The sequence below is a fragment of the Mustelus asterias genome, unplaced genomic scaffold (genome assembly GCF_964213995.1).
Source record: "Mustelus asterias unplaced genomic scaffold, sMusAst1.hap1.1 HAP1_SCAFFOLD_1025, whole genome shotgun sequence".
NCBI classification, from domain to species: domain Eukaryota; kingdom Metazoa; phylum Chordata; class Chondrichthyes; order Carcharhiniformes; family Triakidae; genus Mustelus; species Mustelus asterias.
This window is the reverse complement of record NW_027590970.1, coordinates 66599-91638: the sequence shown is the minus strand read 5'-3', so window position 1 is coordinate 91638 and position 25040 is coordinate 66599. Positions and strand designations below refer to the sequence as shown.

Sequence of the window (25040 nt, the reverse complement as noted above, 5' to 3'; positions counted from 1 at the left end):
TGATATCCTGTGAAACATTTTTGTAAAAACATCACAGTCAGTACAGGATAGAAATTCAGAAGTGACCATTCTAGTTTCTATGGAACATTCTTTCCTCTCTCATTCCCCAAAAGCTGTGAATCTCCATCCCATTCATTCTCCCCTTATTCTCACTCTGCTGTATCTAATATTTACCCTCCCAATTCTCCTGAAGGTGCTGATTCAGACTGATGGACAGATCCATGCTCACTGCTTCCTGTCCTGGACAGTAATAAGTCTCACAACACCAGGTTAAAGTCCAACAGGTTTATCTAGTAGCACAAGCCACAAGCTTCCAGAGCGCTGCCCCTTCATCAGTTGAGTGCACTGGAACACTCACCTGATGAAGGGGCAGCGCTCCGAAAGCTTGTGGCTCGTGCTACCAAATAAACCCACTGGACTTTAACCTGGTGTTGTGAGACTTCTTACTGTGTTTACCCCAGTCCAACGCCAGCATCTCCACATCCTGTCCTGGACACAGAGAGCTGAAAATTTCCATGCAGGCTCCCAGACTAAAAATGCTGAAATAAACAGACTGGATTCAATACCTTACCCTTCAGTTGCTGCGAGTCCCCAATTTCCCCCAGAATGAGAAAAGAAATGGAAAGGGGGAAACATTGATTTCCTCCCAGATGTGGCCCAGAGGAGGAAGTTTCAGGCTGAAGCTCATTGGACAACTTCCGTGTTGTGACGTCACAATAGAGCCCTTCCTGAATCAGCCAATAGGAATCGCTGCGCTCCGCGGTGACGTCTCCGGGTTCCAGTGCGCAGGCCCGGGCGCGCGGACCCGGGAGCCCCGCCTCCACCCATTGCTCCCCTCCCCCTGCACCTCCTCGAGCCAAGGTTTCCAGGCAACCGGCTGACGGCTCCGGTCCGAGCGAGAAGCAGCTCGGTGATCTCCCCCCTCCTCCCGGCCCGGGACTGCGCATGTCCAAGGACGAAGGGAAGCTGCGCATGTGCGAAGGAGAGCCCACCCCCTGAACTACATGCTGAAGCCTGGACCAATGGGGAGACTTGGAAGACCGGAAGGACTCTGGTCCTCCAGTCAATCAGAGCGCCGGCTTTGTGTGAATGAAGATTGAGCTTCAGACTCAAACTTCCTCCTGTCTCTGTGAGTAAAACACCTTTTGTCCCCTTTCCATTTCTTATTATTTCTAGTTTTGTAATATATTACTGTGGGTATATTATACATTTCCAGTCATAAAGTCATTGCAGCACAGAAGGAGTCTAATGGGTAACTCGAGTCATAGAGTCCAGTGCAGAAGGAGGCCTTTTGGTCCATCAAGTCTGCATCGACTCTCCAACAGAGCATTCTTCCCAGGCCCTTATCCCTGTTATCCCACGGTTTTACCCCACAACTCCCCTGCAACCCACACATCCTGGGACACCAAGTGGCAATTTAGCATAGCTAATCAACCTAACCTGCACATCTTGTCGAACTATCCGATCAGTCCCATTCAATCTCTATATCAACATTTCCTGAAAGTTTTATTTCCTTCAAATACCCACCCAATTTCATTTTGGAATTATTGATCATCTGCTGTTCCACCATCCTTATAGGCACAAGTTCCAGATCATGCTCTCCCTGCCTAAGTATGAATCTTCCTCAAATCCTTGCTCTACCTACTCAAGTGATAATGTCCTGGACATAACACTTAGTGCAGGAATTCTGACATGGTATATGCCTGGCAACCTATGTGGAGATTTTCAGCTCTCTGTGTCCAGGGCTAAAAGCAGTGAGCGTGGATCTGTCAATCAGCCTCAATCAGCACCTTCAGGAGAATTGGAAGGGTGAATATTAGACACAGCACAGTGAGAATGCAGGGAGAGTGTGTGGGATGGAGATTTACAGCTTTTGGGAATGAGCGAGGAAAGAATGTTGCATAGCAACTAGAATTGCCTGTTTTGAATTTCTATCCTGTACTGACAGTGATGGCTTTTGTAACTTGTTTGCACAGGATATTAGAAGAGGAGGAATCTCGGACAGAAATCTCAATCGTCACATTTAGATCTGACAGAGTTATTCGATTCCTTGGGACTTGAATATCATCAGCTTAGATTCCAGAAGGAGAAATGTTTCTCTGTTCTGTCAGCTTCAAAAGACTTTAAACATCAATATGACTGGAAAAGCACCGAGACACACACACACACACACCCTAATGCATGTTCCAGTGAACTGACTGCAGAAAAAAGTTGAATCAGTTGCACAGCCAGAAAAAAACATCACATTGTTCACAGGAGGGAGATTGTACATGTGTTTTGGTTGTGAACAAGTGATTAACTGATTGTCTGACCTGGAGAGATAGAAGGAGACCTAAAACATGAAGAAACCATGGAAATGTGAGGATTGTGGGAAGAGATACAGATCCCCATCAGACCTGGAAGCTCATTGGCGCAGCCACACTGGGGAGAGGCCATTCACCTGCTCTGTGTGTGGGAAGGGATTCGGTCGTTCATCTACCTTAAAGACACACCAGCGAGTTCACACTGGGGAGAAACAGTTCATATGTTCTCAGTGTGGGAAGGGATTCACTCTGTCATCCCACCTTCAGACACACCAGCGAGTTCACACCGGGGAGAGACCATTCACCTGCTCTCAGTGTGGGAAGGGATTCACTCAGTTAGCCCACTTGCAGTCTCACCAGCGAATTCACACTGGGGAGAGGCCATTCACCTGCTCTTGGTGTGGGATGGGATTCAGTGATTCATCCACCCTGCAGAGACACCAGCGAGTTCACACTGGGGAGAAGCCATTCACCTGCTTGCAGTGTGGAAAGGGATTCACTCTTTTGTGCAACTTGTTGAGACACAGGCGAGTTCACACTGGAGAGAGGCCATTCATCTGCTCTCAGTGTGGAAAAGGATTCAATGATTCATCCACCCTGCAGACACACCAGCGAGTTCACACCGGGGAGAGACCATTCACCTGCTCTCAGTGTGGGAAGGGATTCACTTTGTCATACCAGCTGTTGAGACACCAGCAGTTTCACACTGGGGATAGGCCCTTCACCTGCTCAGAGTGCGGGAAGCGATTCACTTTGTTAACCCCCCTGTTGCGACACCAGCGAGTTCACACTGGGGAGAGACCATTCACCTGCTCTGAGTGTGGGAAGGGATTCACTCTTTCATGCAACCTGTTGAGACACCAGCGAGTTCACACTGGGGAAAAGCCATTCATCTGCTCTCAGTGTGGGAAGGGATTCAGTGATTCATCTAACCTACAGACTCACCAGCGAGTTCATGCTGGGGAGAGGCCATTCACTTGCTCTCAATGTAGGAAGGGATTCAGTGATGCCTCTCGTCTGCGAAGGCACCAAAAAATTCACAAGTGATTCCAGGGGTTAGATTATGCTATTATTGTTCATGCTCTGAGTTACATCTAGAACTGCATTTTGTTCATTCTCACAGTTGGCCAATGGGGAGGGTCGGAGGGTTTCTTTCTGCTGGACTGGCCGGTCTCACAACTTTGTCTCCAGTGGGCTGATGCTCTTTGAGTCTTGTTGCGAATACCTGGTTTCAGATTTCACACGGATCACAGAGTGACAGGATGTTCAGAACTTAGAAAATATTTAGTTCCCATTTCTGTTTGGAATCCCCCAAAACATGCCACATTGCCATGGAGATGGGCTGTGCTGGTTGCATGGTTCTTTTGTTTAATCCATCTGGGTGTTTCTCACAGAAGAAAACCATCAAACTAGGAGGGGTACATTGGCTGTGACAGCTGGGAAATAACATTAAAATGTATTTATTTATTAGTGTCACAAGTAGGCTTAAATTCACACTGCAATGAAGTTACTGTGAAAATCCCCGAGTCAACGCATTCCAGCACCTGTTCAGGTACACTGAGGGAGAATTTAGCATGGCCAATGCACCTAACAGAACGTCCTATGGGAAGAAACCGGAGCACCCGGAGGAAACCCACGCAGACACAGGAAGAATGTGCAGAATCTGCACAGACAGTGACCCAAGCCGGGAATCGAACCCGGGTGCCTGGCGCTGTGAGGCAGCAGTGCTAATCACTGTGCCACTGTGATGGTAGACAGTTAATCTCTCAAATATAAATAATTATTACATATTGGCATCAAATATAGATTCCTTCATTGAACAAAAATCCAACAGAAAAGTGCAGCAACCGTGGCTAACAAGAAAAGATAAAGATTCAATTAGATCAAAGGAGGAGACTCATAAAGTGGCCAAAATAGTTGTCAGCCTGAGGATTGGGAACTTTTTTTAGAATTCAGCAAAGGAGAACCATGAAACTGACAAAGAGAAAATAGAATATGAGAGCAAACTGGTGAGAAAGATAAAAACCAACTGGAAATGCTCCTATTGGTGTGTGAAAAGGAAAAGCTTAACAAAGATAAATGTGGGTCCATTCCAGGCAGAGACAGGAGAGTTAATAATGGGGTATGGGGAAATGGCAGAGAAACTAAACAATGTGTGTCTGTCTTCTCAGAAGAAGATACAGAAATCATCCCAAAACACGAGAGAACCAAGGGGGTAGTGAGCATGAGGAACTGGAAGAGATTAGTATTAGTGAGAAAGTGGTACTGGAGAAATTAATGGGATTGAAATTGAATAAATCCCCAAAAGTTGATGATCTACATCTCAGAGTGTTGAAAGAGGTGGCTGTAGAGATAGTGGATACATTGGTGGTCATCTTTCCAAATTCTATAGATTCTGGAATGGTTGCTGCAGATTGGTAAATGTAACCCCACTATTTAAGGAGGGAGATAGGCATGATGTGGAGATGCCGGCGTTGGACAGGGGTAAGCACAGTAAGAAGTCTCAGAACACCATGTTAAAGTCCAACAGGTTTATTTGGTAGCACGAGCTGTCGGAGCGCTACTCCTTCATCAGGTGATTCCTAAAAGCTCGTACAACCAAATAAACCTTTTGGACTTTAACCTGGTGTTCTGAGACTTCTTACTGTAAGGAGGGAGAGAGAAAATGGGGAACCACAGACCCATTAGCCTGACATCAGTCGGAGGGAAAATGCTACGATCTATTATAAAGGATGTGATCACATATGAATTAGGAGCAGGAGTAGCTACTCGGCCCCTCGAGCCTGCTCGACCATTCAGTACAATCGTGTCTGATCTGATTGTAACCTCAACTCCACATTTCCATTATCTCTCTCATCTCCAGATGTCTGATTTCATGAATTCTCTCAGGCTAAGAGGCTTTGTTAGATAAACCTATATTCTGGGGTTGTCTCTCTTGTAACCAGGCCTTGCCGCTTATCTGGGTTCTGCTTCAATAAAGATCTGTGGTTTGTCCCATTGCCGCTTATGTGATTTTGAAACTTGTGTGATTATTAACCCTTTCAGACCCCCCTTTACCTATTAGGTGACCACTCAAAAAAGCCAATATAATGTTGAGAACACCTCTCCAAATCCTTCAGCTGGCCAGTCTTCCAGATGTCAGGAGAGAGCCTAAACTATCCTGCTGTAAAGTTCAGTTTCTAACTTCCCCCTTCTTTGAACAGGGTGCTGTGTATTGTCTCCAGACAGAACAGCTGGTGAGATTATGCAAGCTGTTCTGTCTGGAGACAATACACATCTCTTTAACCTGTGTTTAATGTTCCCTCCACCCACATTATCTGTACCTTTTAAGACCTGGCTGGCTGTAGAGATTTGCATTCTAATTAGTATTCTGTAACTTGATTTCTGTGTCTGTGCACTGTTGGAGAACAGAGACCACTCCATCTGACGAAGGAGCAGCGCTCCGAAAGCTTATGGTATTTGCTACCAAATAAACCTGTTGGACTTTAACCTGGTGTTGTGAGACTTCTTACTGTGCTTACCCCAGTCCAACGCCGGCATCTCCACATCGTGATTATGTATCACAGAGTGGGGCCCACCTGTACTGCTTTAAATGCCTCCTTCAATGGTAAAATAGCAATGATTATCTTGCTTGTGTTCCTAAGAAGCTTGCAGGTCCGACAGGCACACACAATGTAATGCTCTGATTCTGACAGCATTCTGCCCTGCTCACATATTCCAGGCCCTCCCCATGGGTCATGTATCCTTTAGACCTGGCTCGGTGAACCCAGCCCCTTTCCTCTGTCCCCAATGATTCAAATCTGTAACTGTCCTTAAAGATCCCGTTGGATGTGTTTTCCTGTGGAAATGCCAGAATAAATGTTGTAGCCCTCACCGGACCGCCTCCCAGTCGAGTGATCACTAATTAGAAAAATTAATCATTGATCATTAATCACTAATCAGATCTCTACTCCTGTTTTCCTGTCCTGCAGTGAAACGGAAAACTTTCAGGCATGCTGGTAACCTAAACATCTACATCGAAACATAGGCAGGCAGACTGGATGTGAGGTGAAACTTTAGTTACACGATAAGTACCCCGGCCTGGAACTCGCTCGCGGAAGCAGAAAATATCATTGATTTACAGACAAGTTTGGGTGAGCAGTTGAAGGAAATAAAAGTTCAGGGGAACAGGGAGAAGGGGGAAATGGGACTGACTGGATTGTTCTACAGAGAGTTGGCACGGACTCCAATTACCCAATGTACTCCTTCTGTGAATCATACAATCCCTACAGTGCAGAAGGAGGCCATTCAACCCATCGAGTCTGCACCGACCACAATCCCACCCAGGCCCTATCCCCACAAACCCATAACCCCATGCATTTACCCTAGCTGGTCCCCCAACACTAAGGGGCAATTTAGCATGGCCAATCCACCTAACCCGCACATCTTTTGGAATGTGGGAGGAAACCGGTGCACCCGGAGGAAACGCACGCAGACACGGGGAGAATGTGCAAACTCCACACAGACAGTGACCCAAGCCGGGAATCGAACCCGGGTCCCTGGCGCTGTGAGGGAGCAGCGCTAACCCACTGTGCCACCCCATTCATGTCTGTCCCGGTGAATATTAAGGTTTAAGCAAGGTAAATAAATGTCAGTAAATGGTTCCAAATCTCAAATCTTCAAAGTCAGACCGAACCTCATCTATCAGATCTCTGGCGAGATTATCACACACCCGAACTTTGACTTGGGCCTCAGTGGTTTGAATTATCCCTTCAGTTACAACGGTTAAATGTTTTTAAGGGTCCTTCACCCTGGAGATCTACAGTGGTCAGTGCATATTCGGTTCCATGAGCTCCACACTGCAGTCCCTTTCCAACTTCGGTGCCAGCTCTGGAGGAGTAGTTATTCAGTTCAGACAGTTGTATTGAATTGACTCCCGAGTTTGCACTTCCAAATAATCCCCCGATATCTCCCAGCATACTTCTTTTATTTTGTATCCGATATTCAGGAGCAATTGTGTAAGTATAATTGTCAATGATTCCTTGCAATTGGATTTTAGCCCATTTAATGGCATTGAGATGATCATGGCATGTTGAATGTAATATCATTAAATACCTGACATATTCTAGCTTACTCTGGGGATACCATTGTCACATTGTATCATAAAGTTTTAAGAGTTCCCAATCCTAACTAGCCCATCCGGGGGGGCCTCTAACATGTTTGGACAGTAGGTAAGTTTTTGATATCTGTAAGTACTAAGATTATAACATCTAACATCGAAACAATCAAGTCTATTGGTTCGATGAGTACTTAATTCTTGGCAATAACGACCTTCTAGTCCGGCTTCCCACACAAAGGAGGGGAGATGAGTCTACCCAGTAATCAAATTAATATTGGATCTCAAGATCACAGGCTCTTGGTAACAAATGAATAATTAGAAACACATAGGGTGGCACAGTGATTAGCACTGCTCCCTCACAGTGCCAAGGACCCAGGTTCAATTCTGGCCTCGGGTCACTGTCTATGTGGAGTTTGCATGTTCTCCCTGTGTCTGCGTGGGTTTCCTCCGGGTGCTCCGGTTTCCTCCCACAGTCCAAAGATGTGCAGGTTAGGTTGATTGGCCGTGCTAAATTGCCCCTTTAGCTTTAGGGGGATGAGCAGGGTAAGTATGTGGGGTTACGGGAATAAGGCCTGAGTGGGTTAGTGGGTGGTGCAGACATGATGGGCCGAATGGCCTCCTTCTGCGCTGTAGGGATTCTATTCTGTGAATCGTAGGACCATCGTCCTAGCCCTGGGAAATAGTTATATATATTCTTAATGTCCAGATTATTGTCTGTATGTAGGCGACGTTAAAACCTTCAAGTGGCTGATACTCACACCGCCATCCCATTTCATAGAGTGCTCCCCATCCTCTAATACCGGCCAGTCCCTCTCCCAACTTCAGCCCGGATGCACGAGTCAGACCAGGGTCCCGGCTCTGGTTAGGATGATGTCTTTAACCGCAAGGGTAGTTGTGGACCCTTCATGTCAGACCCCTGGCAGAGTTACAGCTCTGGTTCTGTAACTAGTCAATGTTACCCTGTCCAATATCCAAGTGTTGGGTTTCTTTATCCACCCCCCTGTTCCTCCTGTGGGTTGCTGTCTGGGGTGCGGGCAAGTGTCGCCTTCCACATACATTGTTGGTGCTTCCCACATTTCCACGATAGTCATCCGAGTGAACAGGAACCTGTGAAAACATTGATGTTGGTCCCCACCAGTCGAGCAGTTGCCAGGTTTGTTAGGGTCCTCATATGTTTTTAACTGAATATAATGTTTCCACAGACTTCCCATTTTTGTGTCACCGAGTGTGCAGGTATCACCTGCCTTCACATTCCATGCCTTCACGGTTGGAGACCACTACGCTCCGGTCGCATCTTCACCATTACCTTATCACCAGATTATGGTACTTTTAAACTTTCACATTGCTGATTTCTCTTTGAATCCTGCGCTGCCTGTCAGTCTCTGAATCCTTTTTGCACTATACTGTCTTACTCCTTCGCACCTTGTCTCATTATTATTCTTGATCATTTCTTTGTCTTCTTTCGCCCTTGAGTGGGGGTGATCTGAGCAACAAGAAAATCCACTTCTCTTTTTCCTTTTGACTCCAGCCTCCTCTTCACCTGATTTGTGTCAAATTCCATTCATATGAAATTGAATGTGATCTGGGAATGATGAGATTGATGCTCCCTGATACTTCCCAGCTGCAGATCACCTCACTCAATATCATTCCAAATAATATCACGCATGGACTTCAAATATTCTCCAGCTCTCCATTTATCTGGATCCATCTCATGGATATTCCTCACCAGCTTTACTCGCTACTCAACCCTGAATAGTTCCCATTCCAAATTATTGACCTTTTTACTCTAATTTGCTCATTTTGGACAGATTCCCTTTTGTTTCGTTCTATTCCAATTGTTTTGAAATTGATTTCTTGATGGAAAATGTATCAGTCCCTTGATCACTTTGGTCCCATTAACCATTTTCATGCCGTGTTGTTTGTCAGGTAGTGTGCATGGCTGAGACCTGCACAATGTATAATTGCAAGTACTTCCAAACCCATGAATGGGTCTAATTTGGACTGGTTTCCTTTCTGTTAATTACTTCAGACGTAACTCATCTGCATACTTATGCAGTATGTATAGGGCGGCACCATGGTTGGCACTGCTGCCTTACAGTGCCAGGGACCCGGATTCAATCCCCAGCTTGGGTCACTGTCTGTGCGGAGTCTGCATGTTTTCCCTGCGTGGATTTCCTTTGGGTGCTCTGGTTTCCTCCCACAGTCTGGAAGATGTGTTGGTTAGATGCATGGGCTATGCTAAATACTCCCTCAGTGTACCCGAACAGGCGCTGGAGTGTGGCGGCTAGGGGATTTCCATAGTAACTCCATTGCAGTGTTAATGTAAGCCTATTTGTGACACTAATAAATAAACTTTAAAACTAAAAACTTTCAATATCATGCCAATACCATTTTGATTCTCAGGCGATCTTATCCAAAGATCTTGAAGTCTTTGCTTATCTCTCCATAGATGGCCCCAATGCCTAGAGCGGCATTTAGAGTACTAAATTTTGTTCTCTTAAAAAACAGAACAAATAATACAGCACAGGAACAGGCCCTTCGGCCCTCCAAGCCTGCACCAATCATGCTGCCGACTGAACTAAAACTCCCGACCCTTCCGAGGACCATACCCCTCTATTCCCATCCTATTCACGTTTTTGTCAAGATGCCCCTTAAAGTCACTATCATATCTGCTTCCCCTACCTCCCCCGGCAGCGAGTTCCAGGCACACACCACCCTCTGTGTAAAAAACTTGCCTTGTACCTTTCCTTTAAACCTTGTCCCTCACACCTTAAACCTATGCCCCCTGGTAATTGACTCTTCCATCCTGGGAAAAAGCTTCTGATTATCCACTCTGTCCATGCGCCTCACGATCTTGTAGACTTCTATCACGTCACCCCTCAATCTTCGTCGTCCCAGTGAGAACAACCAAGTTTTTCCAACCTCTCCTCATAGCTAATGCCTTCCATACCAGGTAAATTTTCCTGGTAAATCTTCTCTGTACGCTCTCCAAAGCCTCCACATCCTTCTGGTAGTGTTGTGACCAGAATTGAACACTATATCCCAAGTGTGGCCTAATTAAGGGTCTATAAAGCTGCAATTTGACTTGCCAAAACATAGAAAAGGACACAAATATCACCAATTTACTAGACCCGTCTATACTATACATCAATGCCAGATTGAAATATTCCATTGAATTGAATTGTGTCCAATATCCCAGTTCCTATTTGCTGTTTAATTTCAGGTCTCTATCTTCTACCCTCAATTACATAATCCTATCTGGTTGGCTTTAGAAAATCTTTAAAACAGGAATCAATCATTTCTATTTGATTCCAGACAGGAACGTATTTTGATTGCTTGTTCCTTATCTGAAATAGCATCATTTTTTTCAAGGTAACTTGCTCACAGCACCTTTTCCTATGTCAGAATTGTCCCATACTTGAACAACAGATTTGTTGGCTTTCAAATGTTCATTAATGCCTGTTAGGGAGAATGAACTCAGAAGAATCATTCCACACTCGAGCCTGATTCAATCAACAATAATTTATTGAGTTACGCCAGCGGGGAGAAGCCACAGTGCCTGACCATGTGCAACTCCACCCAACAAAGAAAATCACTGAGAGAGAAATTTCAAATAATCAGGGATTTAAGACTAATAATAAAAAACTAAAATAAAACTACGAGCACTGAGAGAATTAACTTAAGATCAGACTTACAGATTAACAGAGGTGCTGTCTGAATAAAGACGTACATACCCACAGTAAGAGATTTAAACGAGTAAGAGATTTGAACAAGTATTCCTGATTCAAACATGTATTTTGGATTTTGAAATGTATTTCAGATGTATTTTTAAAATGATCTGTACACTTTAGCCAAAAGCAGGCTGCTGCAGAGCATGATGGGATGAAGGCTGAGTGAGATCAACCACATTCTTTGGAACAATGAAACCACAGAATGTGTATATTTTTATCAGCAGAAGTTACGGATAGTGTGGGTTCCCAAAGCCACAGTATGAACAGAGCTGTTCAATTCGTACTGATAGGAAACTGCTTCTCAAACATGGGAATATCAACTGTCTAACTCGACCATTGATGTCATTGGGAGTTGGTGGGAACAGCACCTTTGAACCCTGTAGCTTAGCGTCAGGGGGAAGAAGCATCCAGATTCTATGGACCAATGAAATCCCATGACGTCAGAGGGGAGAATGCAATTGGCTAAGGTATATGACAGCTGTTAACAGTTATTGATTTGTAACAATAATGACTGGTTTGTAACTAATGGAAGGCGGGAAAAGCAAACTCAGAAATGTATAATTGTCCTGAAGGATGTATTGCAACTTCAGAGAGGTATTGGAATGCTCAGGGCCTTCTCATCAGAGAGACTGCCCAATGCCATCTCTCCCAGCATGCATTGGTCAAATAAACATACGTCTTTAGCCAGGATACTGACTTTGCGAGTCTTTGCATTAGCTGAAGTTTTGGCAATACTTAGTCTCTGAAAAAACCCCGCAGCAATCATCAGTATTGAATGGTGGAATAGGCTCGAGGGCCGAGTGGCTACTCCCGTTCCTAATTCGGGTGTGTTCACATCCTTTATCATAAATTGTAGCATTTTCCCTCCTACTGATGTCAGGCTAATGGGTCTGCGGTTCCCCGTTTTCTCTCTCTCTGCTTACAGTAAGTCTCAGAAAACCAGGTTACAGTTCAACAGCTTTATTTGGTAGCACGAGCTTTTGGAGCGCTGCCCCTTCATCAGCTGAGGGGCGCTGCCCCTTCATCGGGACTCACCTGATGAAGGGGCAGCACTCCAAAAGCTCGTGCTACCAAATGAACCTGTTGGACTTTAACCTGGTGTTCTGAGACTTCTTACTGTGTCTACCCCAGTCCAACGCCGGCATCTCCACATCATGGCTATCCTCCTCCTTAAACAGTGGGGTTACATTTACCACCTTTCAATCTGCAGCAACCATTCCAGAATCTATAGAATTTGGAAAGATGATCACCAATGTATCCACTATCTCTACAGCCACCTTTTGCAATACTCTAGGATGTAGATCATCAACTTTTGGGGATTTATTCACTTTCAACCTCCATTAATTTCTCCAGTACCACTTTCTCACTAATACTAATCTCTTCCAGTTCCTCATGCTCACTACTCCCTTGGTTCTCCAGTGTTTTTGGATGATTTCTGTATCTTCCTCCATGAAGACAGACACACATTGTTTAGTTTCTCTGCCATTTCCTCATTCCCCATTATAAACTCTCCTGTCTCTGCCTGGAATGGACCCACATTTATCTTTGCTCATCTTTTCTTTTTCACAGACCGATAGGAGCTTTTCCAGTCGGTTTTTATGTTTCTTTCCAGTTTGTTCTCATATTCTATTTTCTCTTTCTCAGTTTCTTGGCCCTCCTTTGCTGAATTCTAAAACAAGTTCCCAATCCTCAGGCTTGCTATTGTTTTGGCCACTTTATGAATTTCTTCTTTTGATCGAATGGGATCTTTAACTTTACTTGTTAGCCACAGTTACATCAATTTTCCTGTTGGATTTTTGTTCCTTAAAGGAATCTATATTGTAAATATGTAACGATTCCTTAAATTCTCGTGATTGCCTGTCTCCCACCATACCTTTTGATGTAGTTTCCCAATCTAACACGGCCAACTTACCCCTTATACCTCGATAGTTTCCCTCTGTGTGAAACACCCAGATAAATTATACAAAAGAACCATGTAACCACCACAACCCATCTCCATGGCAATGTGGCATGCTTCAGAGGGTTGGAAACAGAAATGCAAACTAAATATTTATAAACTTACAAACACACTTCCATTCAGTAATCCTTGAGTAATATGACACTAAATATTCACAAAAAGTCTCCAAGAACATCAGCCCTTTGGAAGCAAAGTCATGAGTCCGGAAAGTCCAATAGAAACTTTCTGATCTTCCCACTTCACCAAATGAACAAGATTCAGTCCTGGATGTGGTTAGGAGCAATAACAGCAAAATCCAACCCCTATAATTACTTGTGAACTCGTTGGTGTCTCTGCAGGTCAGATAATTGAGTGAATCCCTTCCCACACAGAGAGCAAGTGAACGACCTCTCCCCGGTGTGAATTCGCTGGTGTCTCAGCAGGCTGGATTTCTCAGTAAATGCTTTCCCACATCCCGAGCAGGTGAATGGCCTCTCCCCGGTGTGAATTCGCTGGTGACTCAGCAAGTTGGCTAACTGAGTGAATCCCTTCTCACACTGAGAGCAGGTGAATGGTCTCTGCCCAGTGTGAACTCGCTGGTGACTCAGCAGGATAGATGATGTAGTGAACCCCTTCCCACACTCAGAGCAGGCGAATGACCTCTCCCCTGTGTGCACTAGCTGGTGTATTTGCAATTTTGATAACTGAGTGAATCCCTTCCCACACTCAGAGCAGAGGAACGGCCTCTCTCCGGTGTGTATTCGCTTGTGCTTTTGCAGGTGGGGTAACTGAGTGAATCCCTTCCCACAGACCGAGCAGGTGAAGGGTCTCTCCCCAGTGTGAACTCGTTGATGTGTCTGCAGATGGGATAACTGAGTGAATCCCTTCCCACATTCACAGCAGGAGATCAACCTTTCCCCAGTGTGAAGCCGCTGGTGTGTCTGCGGATGAGGAAACTGAGTGAATCCCTTCCCACATTCAGGGCAGGTGAATGGCCTCTCCCCAGTGTGAAGTCGCTGGTGTGACTGCAGTCTGCAAAACCGACTGAATCCTTTCCCACACACAGGGCAGGTGAATGGTTTCTGCCCGGTATGAACTCGCTGGTGTGTCAGCAAAGTGGAGGAGTTCCTGTATCCCTTCCCACACTCAGAGCAGGTGAATGGCTTCTCCCCAGTGTGAAGTTGCTGGTGCTTGTGCAGGTTCGATGAATCCCTTCCCACACTGGGAGCAGGCGAATGGTCTCTCCCCGGTGTGAACTCGCTCGTGTGTCTCCAGATGGTATAACCGAGCGAATCCCTTCCCACACACATAGCAGGTGAACGGTCTCTCCCCAGTGTGACTGTGGCGATGAGTTTCCAGCTCAGACGGGGCTTTGAATCCCTTCCCACAGTCCCCACATTTCCATGGTTTCTCCATGGTGCGGGTGCCCTTCTGACTCTCCATGTTGGGTAAAAAGTTGAAGCTGTGTCTAAGAAGAGAACACGTGTAATGTTTCCATTCACTGGGAATTGTGCAATGTTTCTTCAAGCTGTTTAACTGTTTAAAGCTCTGTCCACAGGCAGTGCACTGGAACACTCTCACTCAGGTGTGTGTATGTCACACAGATATTTAAAATCTTTAAGAGTAGACAGAACTGAAAAACATTTCTCCTTCTGGATTCAAAGGCTGATGATATTCAGGTCCTGATGATTTGAGTGACTCTTTGGGTCTGAAGTTCTGTCTGCAATTTTTCCCCTTCTAATATCCTGCAAATCAAACTCACAACAGACATCACAGTCAGTACAGGATAGAAATTCAGAACAGACAATTCTAGTTTCTATGGAACATTCTTTCCTCTCTCATTCCCCAAAAGCTGTAAATCTCCATCCCACACACTCTCCCTTCATTCTCACTCTGCTGTATCTAATATTCACCCTCCCAATTCTCCTGAAGGTGCTGAATGAGGCTGATTGACCTTTCCTAACTGACGATTTCCCATCCAGGACACCGAGATCAGAAGAAATCCAAAGATTAAACAATTCTCTGAGGAAGCGATGACTGGAAAAATATAACCTTGCTACAGTACCACATTACAAGTCTATTTAAAAATCAAACTGGATGGGCACTTGAAGGAAATAAACTTTCAGGGAAAGGGAGACTGAAGGAGGGAATGGGACTGGATTGTTTGACAGAGAGTCAGCATGGATTTGAGTTACCGAATGGAACACTTGTGCGCTATAATGACTCTATGACTGGAAATGTATAACATAGTTACAGCATTATATTACACGAAGAGAAATAATATGTTTTATTACAGAACCATAAATAATATATCTAATCTGTACCATATAACAACATTAGACATGTCTCTGTCCGATATTATTTTACTGTCCCCTTAAATGTCTGCCATCTCTGGGGAAAACCAGCTCTTTAATTGTGAACAAGAGGAAAGAGATCATCCTTTTAGCCAGACAAATAAATATCAATCTGAGGGAACAAAGGATTTCAATGTCTTTGAGAGAGAGACCTGGGCCAACCTTTCCAGAGTCTGCACCCTCCCTGGATTCCTTGCCCTTCAGTTGCTGCAAATTCCCAATTTCCTCCCAGAATGAAAAGAAATGGAAAGGGTGAGAAAAGAAAGTGTTTTACTCACAGAGACGGGAGGAAGTTTGAGTCTGTCTGAAGCTCAATCTTCATTCACACAGAGCCCGCGCTCTGATTGGCTGGAGGACCAGAGTCCTTCCGGTCATCCAACTTCTCTCATTGGTGAACACCTCAGCTGAAAGTCAGGGGATGGGCTCCCCCCGCACATGCGCAACTTCCCCTCTCCATAGGACATGCGCAGTCCCGGGCCGGGGGGAGGGGGAGATCACCGAGCGGCTTCTAACTCTGGCTGGAGCCGTCAGCCGGTTACCTGGAAACCTTGGCTCGAGGAGGTGCAGGGGGAAGGGAGCAATGGGTGGGGGCGGGGCTCCCAGGTCCGCGCGCCTGAACCCGGAGACGTCACCGTGGAGCAGAGTGATTGCTCTTGGGTGATTCAGGCAGGGCTCCATTGTGCCGTCACAATGACTCAGCACAGTGTCCCATTGGCAGCAATATCACTGGTTACAGAAGCCGCACACTGCGGATTGGACACCAGCTCAGCGCAGCTGGCGGTCAAAGCCCCGCCCACCCCCACGTGGGCTCGGGCTCCGCCCCCTCATTGTCAACATGCGGGAGATTGACCAATGGCAACGCGTGGAGGACCGGAGGGGCGCTGGTCCCGTGGTCTTCCAGTGTTGTGTGAATGAAGATTGAACCTTCTTTGAGTCAGTGGCTGCCCTGAAGCAGCGGAGTAAATATTTCAAATACAGACTCCAACTTCCTCCAGTCTCTGTGAGTAAAACACTTTCTTTTCTCCCCCTTTCCATTTCTTTTCTCATTCTGGGGGGAAATTGGGGACTTGCAGCAACTGAAGGGAAAGGAAGTGAATCCAGTCTGTACATTCCACACATTGTTAGTCCAGTCAGATAGACATATATCTGTCTGGCAGCCTGCATGGAGATTTCCAGCTCTCTGTGTCCAGGACAGGATAAACACAGTAAGAGTTTTAAAAACACCAGGTAAAAGTCCAACAGGTTTATTTGGTAGCAAATGCCATTTGCTGCTCCTTCATCAGATGGAGTGGAAATGTGCTCTCAAACAGGGCACACAGAGACACAAAATCAAGTGACAGAATACTGATTAGAATGCGAATCCCCACAGCCAACCAGGTCTTAAAGATACAGATAATGTGAATGGAGGGAGCATTAAGCACAAGTTAAAGAGATGTGTATTGTCTCCAGACAGGACTGCCAGTGAGATTCTGCAAGTCCAGGAGGCAAGCTGTCGGGGTTACTGATAGTGTGACATAAACCCAAGATCCCGGTTTAGGCCGTCCTCATGTGTGCGGAACTTGGCTATCAGTTTCTGCTCAGCGACTCTGCGCTGTCGTGTGTCGTGAAGGCCGCCTTGGAGGACGCTTACCCAAAGATCGGAGGCTGAATGCCCGTGACTGCTGAAGTGCTCCCCCACAGGAAGAGAACAGTCTTGCCTGGTGATTGTCGAGCGGTGTTCATTCATTCATTGTCGTAGCGTCTGCATTGTTTCCCCAATGTACCATGTCTCGGGACATCCTTTCCTGCAGTGTATCAGGTAGACAACGTTGGCCGAGTTGCAAGAGTAGGTACATGTACCCGGTAGATGGTGTTCTCACGTGAGATGATGGCATCCGTGTCGATGATCCGGCATGTCTTGCAGAGGTTGTTGTGGCAGGGTTGTCGAGTGTTGTGGTCACTGTTCTCCTGAAGGCTGGTTAGTTTGCTGCGGACAATGGTCTGTTTGAGGTTGTGCGGTTGTTTGAAGGCAAGAAGTGGGGGTGTGGGGATGGCCTTGGTGAGATGTTCGTCTTCATCAATGACATGTTGAAGGCTCTGGAGGAGATGCCGTAGCTTCTCTGCTCCGGGGATGTACTGGACGACGAAGGGTGCTCTGTCCACCGTGTCCCGTGTTTGTCTTCTGAGGAGGTCGGTGCAGTTTTTCACTGCGGTATTTGCTACCAAATAAATCTGTTGGACTTTAACCTGGTGTTGTTAAAACTCTGACTGTGTTTACCCCAGTCCAAAGCTGGCATCTCCACTCCAGGACAGGACACAGGACAAGGCGGCCTTCACGACACATGACAACGCAGAGTCGCTGAGCAGAGACTGATAGCCAAGTTCCACACACATGAGGTCGGCCTCAACCGGGATCTTGGGTTCATGTCACACTGTCTGTAACCCGCACGACTTGCCTGGGCTTGCAAAATTTCACTAACTGTCCTGTCTGGAGACAATACACATCTCTTTAACCTGTGCTTAACCCTCTCTCCACTCACATTGTCAGTACCTTTAAGACTTGATTTCCTGTAAAGACTCACATTCCAATCATTATTCTGTAAACTGAGTTTGTGTCTTTATATGCCCTGTTTGTGAACAGAACTCCCACTCACCTGATGAAGGGGCAGCTCTCCGAAAGCTAGCGGCTTTTGCTACCAAATAGACCTGTTGGACTTTAACCTGGTGTTGTGAGACTTCTCACTGTGTTTACCCCAGTCCAACGCCTGCATTTCCACTCCAGGACAGGAAGCAGTGAGCATGGATCTGTTAATCAGCCTCAATCAGCACCTTCAGGAGAATTGGGAGGGTGAATATTAGATACAGCAGAGTGAGAATGGAGGGAGAGTGTGTGGGATGGAGATTCACAGCTTCTTGGGACTGAAATAGGAAAGAATGTTCCATAGAAACTAGAATTGTCTGTTCTGAATTTCTATCCTGTACTGACTGATGAATTTTTACAATTTTTACAATAATTACTTCTGTAAATTCCTTTTACAGGATATCAGAAGGTGAGGATTTACAGATAAAAACTCAGATCTGACAGAGTCATATTCCTTGGGATCTGAATATCATTGGCCTTTGAATCTAGAAGGAGAAATAATTGTCTGATCTGTCGATTTGAATAGATTTCAAATGTATGTGTGACTGGAAAAGCAGCAACACACTGCCACACTCGAGTGAGAGTGTTCCAGTGCACTGACTAAAGGGCTTTAACCAGTTACACAGCCTGAATAAATATCTCACCATTCACAGTGGGGAGAGACTATACTCATATTGTGTGTGGACGAGGCTTTAACTGATTGTCCAAACAAGACAGAGGCAAGGACACCTGTACCATGGAGAAACCATGGAAATGTGCGGACTGTGGGAAGAGTTACAGATCCCCATCTCTGCTGGATGCTCATCGGCGCAGCCACACTGGGGAGAGGCCATTCATCTGCTCTCAGTGTGGGAAGGGATTCACTCTGTCATCCAGCCTGCAGAGACACCGGCGAGTTCACAGTGGGGAGAGGCCGTTCACCTGCTCTCAGTGTGGGAAGGGATTCACTCGGTTATCTACTCTGCAGACACACCAGCGCATTCACACTGGGGAGAGGCCATTCATCTGCTATCAGTGTGGGGAGGGATTCACTCAGTCATCCAACCTGCAGAGACACCAACGAGGTCACACTGGGGAGAAGCCATTCATCTGCTCTGTGTGTGGGGAGGGATTTAGTGAGTCATCCAACCTGCGGAGGCACCAGCGAGTTCACACTGGGGAGAGGCCAGTCACCTGCTCCCTGTGTGGGAAGGGATTCACTCAGTTATCCGATCTGCAGACACACCAGCGAATTCACACTGGAGAGAAACCATTCACCTGCTCTCAGTGTGGGAAGGGATTTGCTCGGTCATCCAGCTGGTGGAGACACCAGCGAGTTCACACTGGGGAGAGGCCATTTACCTGCTCTCAGTGTGGGAAGGGATTCAGAGTTTCATTCTTGCTGCTGAGACACCAACAAGTTCATGAGTGATTCCAGGGGTTGGATTCTGCTGTTATTGTTTCTGTTCTCAATTACATCCAGGACTGCATTTTGTTCATTCTCACAGTTGGTCAATGGGGAGGGTTGGGGGGTTTCTTTCTGCTGGACTGGCCGGTCTCATGACTTTGCCTCCAGTGGGCTGATGCTCTTTGAGTCTTGTTGCGAATACCTGGTTTCAAATTTCACACGGATCACAGAGTGACAGGGTGTTAGGAAGGTAAGAGATATTTAGTCAGCATTTCTGTTTGAAACCCCCCCAAATTGACCCCACTTGGAGTACTGCGCGCAGTTCTGGTCACCTCATTACAGGAAAGATGTTGAAGCCATTGAAAGGGTGCAGAGGAGATTTACAAGGATGTTGCCTGGATTGGGGGGCATGCCTTATGAGGATAGGTTGAGGGAGCTTGGTCTCTTCTCCCTGGAGAGACGAAGGATGAGAGGTGACCTGATAGAGGTTTACAAGATGTTGAGGGGTCTGGATAGGGTGGACTCTCAGAGGCTATTTCCAAGGGCTGAAATGGTTGCTACGAGAGGACACAGGTTTAAGGTGCTGGGGGGTAGGTACAGGGGGGATGTCAGGGGTAAGTTTTTCACTCAGAGGGTGGTGGGTGAGTGGAATCGGCTGACGTCGGTGGTGGTGGAGGCAAACTCGTTGGGGTCTTTTAAGAGACTTCTGGATGAGTACATGGGATTTAATGGGATTGAGGGCTATAGATAGGCCTAGAGGTGGGGATGTGATCGGCGCAACTTGTGGGCCGAAGGGCCTGTTTGTGCTGTGGCTTTCTATGTTCTAAATGCCCATCCAATTTCCTTTGTAATTGTTTATTGTCTCCACTTCCTCCACCCTCGTAGGCAGCGAGTTCCAGGTCATTACCATTCACTCCATCAAAATATTCTTCCTCACATCCCCCCCCCACTCTGCATCTCTGACCCAAACCTTAAATCTCTGTCCCCCTCGTCCTTGTCCCATCAGCAAATGGGAACCGCTTTTCTTTGTCCACCTTATCTAAACCTGTCAGAATCTTGTCCACCTCTATCAAATCTCCCCTCAACCTCCTTTGCTCCAAGGGGAACAACCCAGTCTCACATTGACAATAAAGAACAAACTAACAGAATATGTTACTGCCTGAAATCAAATGGGAATGTTTAATTTCTGTTTTAAAGATATTGTGAATATATTGTCCTGGACAATAAAGGAATTGGAATAACTCACCTTGGGTGTGGTTGAATGGAATATATCAATCTGGTATCCACCTACAGTCCAGTGAAAGTCTGGAATGTGTAGCTGGAAATCCCTCCCTAACAGCACTGTGGGTGTACTTACACCTCAGGCATTGTAGCAGTTCAGGAAGGCAGTGTTGGGGTTGACCATGGCCGAGGCAGCTACATACAGCCACATATTCTGTTATAATTGAAGGACTGCAGATTGAATGTGAGGCATTATGGGACTGGACTATCTTGACCACATTCCTGTGACTGCTCAGTTTCTGCAATCACGGACCATTAAAGCTGCTCAGCAGGGCCCCTCTTATCAGCACACAGGCAGCTGCACTGAGTAATCGACTGCTAACGGAATAGGCTGGGATGTGGTGGAGATCAGAAAGTCCTGAGTATAGTGAGTCATTGTGATGTCACAAGGTCAGTTGTTATAAGGTGTCTGGTCCACATGATGAGATGGTCCAGAGCTGTCCATGAGCTGATCACACAGCCACATGATGCCTAATTGTTAGCTTGATTGGATATGTCTGGAATCGATTCATATTGTGATTAGTTTGTAATCATCTGGGATGGGCTGCAGTAAATGAATAAGAATGTGTGATTTTCCATATTCAGGGGAGAGGTTGCAAGGTGAGACCAGCGACTTGCTCCCCGCCCGCTGTAAAATAAAGACCATTTGATGATTGGAACAGACCTGGGTGTCGAGCAATTTGTCTTCAATCATTCTTCACTAACTTGGCCAAGTTTTATACCATAAGATATATGAGCAGAATTAGGCCATTTGGCCCATCAGGACTGTTCACCATTCAATCATGGCTGATAAGTATCTGAACCCCATTCTCCCACCTTTTCCCTGTAACCTTTGATCCCCTTACCAATCAAGAACTATCTATCTCCGTCTTAAATCCAGTCAATGACCTGGCCTCCACAGCCATCAATGGCAATGAATTCCATCGATTCACCACCCTCTGGCTGAAGAAATTCTTCCTCATCTTGGTCCTAAAGGGTTGTCCCTTTATTCTGAGGCTGTGCCCTCGGTTCCTAGTCTTTCTGACTAATGGAAACATCTTCCCCATGTCCGCTCTGTCCAGGTCTTGCAGTATTCTGTGAGTATTCATATTGTTGGTTCATTGTTTTTCAGGGGTGGGCAATGAATGTGTTCAATATATACTGACATATATTTTCTTTTAATCTATTCTGGGAGAATGTTTAAAACTTCTGGTTTATTCTACAAGCAGTGCTATTTCGCGGAAGAATGCTTCTCAGGGGACCACCAGCAGGATAATTACCCATTTCAGCCATGCAGTTGTTTATCTAAATGGACTTGTGTCTGTTAAAAGGAGGTGCCCTGGGGTTTTGCTAAAAGGATTGGAATGTGGGTTCAGGAATGCTGGGTCTTGTGATGATGGGGTTAATGGGAGGAGTGAGGCGAGGTTTGGAGTTTAGCTGGAGTTCTGGTTGAAGACGCGAACTTCTGGAAGCTGTTCTGAAACTCCCTTTCTCTCTGAAAGCTCCTAGATTTTCGGCATGTATTGTAGCCAGTATTATGGTAGCATAGGATTGCAATGGGATCTTGATCAAATGGGCCAGTGGGCTGATGAATGGCAGATGGAGTTTAATTTAGATAAATGTGAGGTGATCAAACCAGGGCAGGGCTTACTCAGTTAACGGTAGGGCATTGGGGAGAGTTATGGAACAAAGAGATCTAGAGGTACAGGTTCATAGCTCCTTGAAAGTGGAGTCACAGGTGGACAGGGTGGTGAAGAAGGTATTCGGAATGCTTGGTTTCATTGGTCAGAACATTAAGTCCAGGAGTTGGGACATCTTACTGAAGTTGTAGAAGACATTGGGTAAGACCACACTTTGAATGCTGTGTACAGTTCAGATCAACCTATTATAGATAGGATATTATTAAACTAGAAAGAGTGCAGAAAAGATTTACTAGGATGCTACCAGGACTTGGTAGTTTGAGTTATAAGGAGAGGTTGGATAGACTGGGACTTCTTTCTCTGGGGCGTAGGAGGCTGAGCGGTGATCTTATGGAAGTCTATAAAATAATGAGGGGCATGGATCAGCTAGACAGTCAACATCTTTTCCCAAAGGCAGGGGAGTCTAAAACTAGAGGGCATAGGTTTAAGGTGGGAGGGGAGATAAAAAGGGTCCAGAGGGGCAATTTTTTCACACAGAGGGTGGTGAGTGTCTGGAACAAGCTGCCAGAGGTAGTAGTAGAGGCGGGCACAATGTTGTCTTTCAAAAAACGTTGTAGACAGTTACATGCGTAAGATGGGTATAGAGAGATATGGGCCAAACGTGGGAAATTAGGACTAGCTTGGTGGTTAAAAAAATAAGGGCGCCATGGACAGGTTGAGCAGAAGACACTGTTTCCATGCTGTAAACCTCGAAGACTGTATAGAACATAGAACATAGAACATAGAACATTACAGCGCAGAACAGGCCCTTCGGCCCACGATGTTGCACCGACCAGTTAAAAAAAAACTGTGACCCTCCAACCTAAACCAATTTCTTTTCGTCCATGAACCTATCTACGGATCTCTTAAACGCCCCCAAACTAGGCGCATTTACTACTGATGCTGGCAGGGCATTCCAATCCCTCACCACCCTCTGGGTAAAGAACCTACCCCTGACATCGGTTCTATAACTACCCCCCCTCAATTTAAAGCCATGCCCCCTCGTGCTGGATTTCTCCATCAGAGGAAAAAGGCTATCACTATCCACCCTATCTAAACCTCTAATCATCTTATATGTTTCAATAAGATCCCCTCTTAGCCGCCGCCTTTCCAGCGAAAACAATCCCAAATCCCTCAGCCTCTCCTCATAGGATCTCCCCTCCATACCAGGCAACATCCTGGTAAACCTCCTCTGCACCCTCTCCAAAGCCTCCACATCCTTCCTGTAATGTGGGGACCAGAACTGCACACAGTACTCCAAGTGCGGCCGCACCAGAGTTGTGTACAGTTGCAACATAACGCTACGACTCCTAAATTCAATCCCCCTACCAATAAACGCCAAGACACCATATGCCTTCTTAACAACCTTATCTACTTGATTCCCAACTTTCAGGGATCTATGCACACATACACCTAGATCCCTCTGCTCCTCCACACTATTCAAAGTCCTCCCGTTAGCCCTATACTCAACACATCTGTTATTCCTACCAAAGTGAATTACCTCACACTTCTCCGCATTAAACTCCATCCGCCACCTCTCGGCCCAACTTTGCAACCTGTCTAAGTCTTCCTGCAAACTACGACACCCTTCCTCACTGTCTACCACACCACCGACTTTGGTGTCATCAGCAAATTTGCTAATCCACCCAACTATACCCTCATCCAGATCATTAATAAATATTACAAACAGCAGTGGCCCCAAAACAGATCCCTGAGGTACACCACTTGTAACCGCACTCCATGATGAATATTTACTATCAACCACCACCCTCTGTTTCCTATCCGCTAGCCAATTCCTGATCCAATTTCCTAGATCACCCCCAATCCCATACATCTGCATTTTCTGCAGAAGCCTACCATGGTGAACCTTATCAAACGCCTTACTAAAATCCATATATACCACGTCCACTGCCTTGCCCCCATCCACCTCCTTGGTCACATTCTCAAAAAACTCAATAAGGTTAGTAAGGCACGACCTACCTGCCACAAAACCATGCTGACTATCACCTATCAATTCATTACTCTCCAAATAACTATAAATCCTATCCCTTATAATTTTTTCCAACATCTTGCCGACAACAGAAGTGAGACTCACCGGTCTATAATTCCCGGGGAAGTCTCTGTTCCCCTTCTTAAACAATGGGACAACATTCGCTAACCTCCAATGATCTGTGGTGATCTGTGCTTGTTAACTGTATTTAAAGTGGGATTTGAACCTCTGAATGGATGTTGCTAAGTTAGAAATTAAATTGTTTCCTTTCGTTTTAAGTATTGTTCAGCTGTTAATTATTTACGTTAGTGTTGTATTTAAACAGTTGTGAATAAAGTTTATTTTAGTATTAAAAAATCCCTATTTTCTCATCACTCCTGGAGCAAAATCTCCTCTCCTCACATTTTTCCCAAAGAGATAAATGTTGGTGTCTAGTCTGGCTTCCTAATATAACTTGGAGTTCTGGCCTGGTATCCTAACAATGGTTACAGACTGACCAAGGCTGGGAACTAAATATTGCAGAGTATTTGACACTTTGAAAAGATAGGAAGCTGAGAAAAGGAGGTGGGGTAGCTCTGTTAATGAAGGATGATATTAGTACAGTCGTGAGAGATGTCCTTAGCTTGAAATAGCAACACGAAGGATCAGACTGGGTAGAGATGAGAAATAGCACAGGAAAGAG

General features: G+C 45.8%; 1 protein-coding gene across 1 annotated transcript in view; it reads left to right on the top strand.

The window, feature by feature from the left end:
- Window positions 1-25040, top strand: part of LOC144487765 (uncharacterized) — a 103210-nt gene that overhangs the window by 18333 nt on the left and 59837 nt on the right. The window contains 3 exon segments of the mRNA XM_078205843.1: window positions 2364-3346; window positions 4475-4649; window positions 19310-19435. Coding sequence (XP_078061969.1) covers window positions 2364-3346; window positions 4475-4649; window positions 19310-19435 — 1284 coding nt within the window.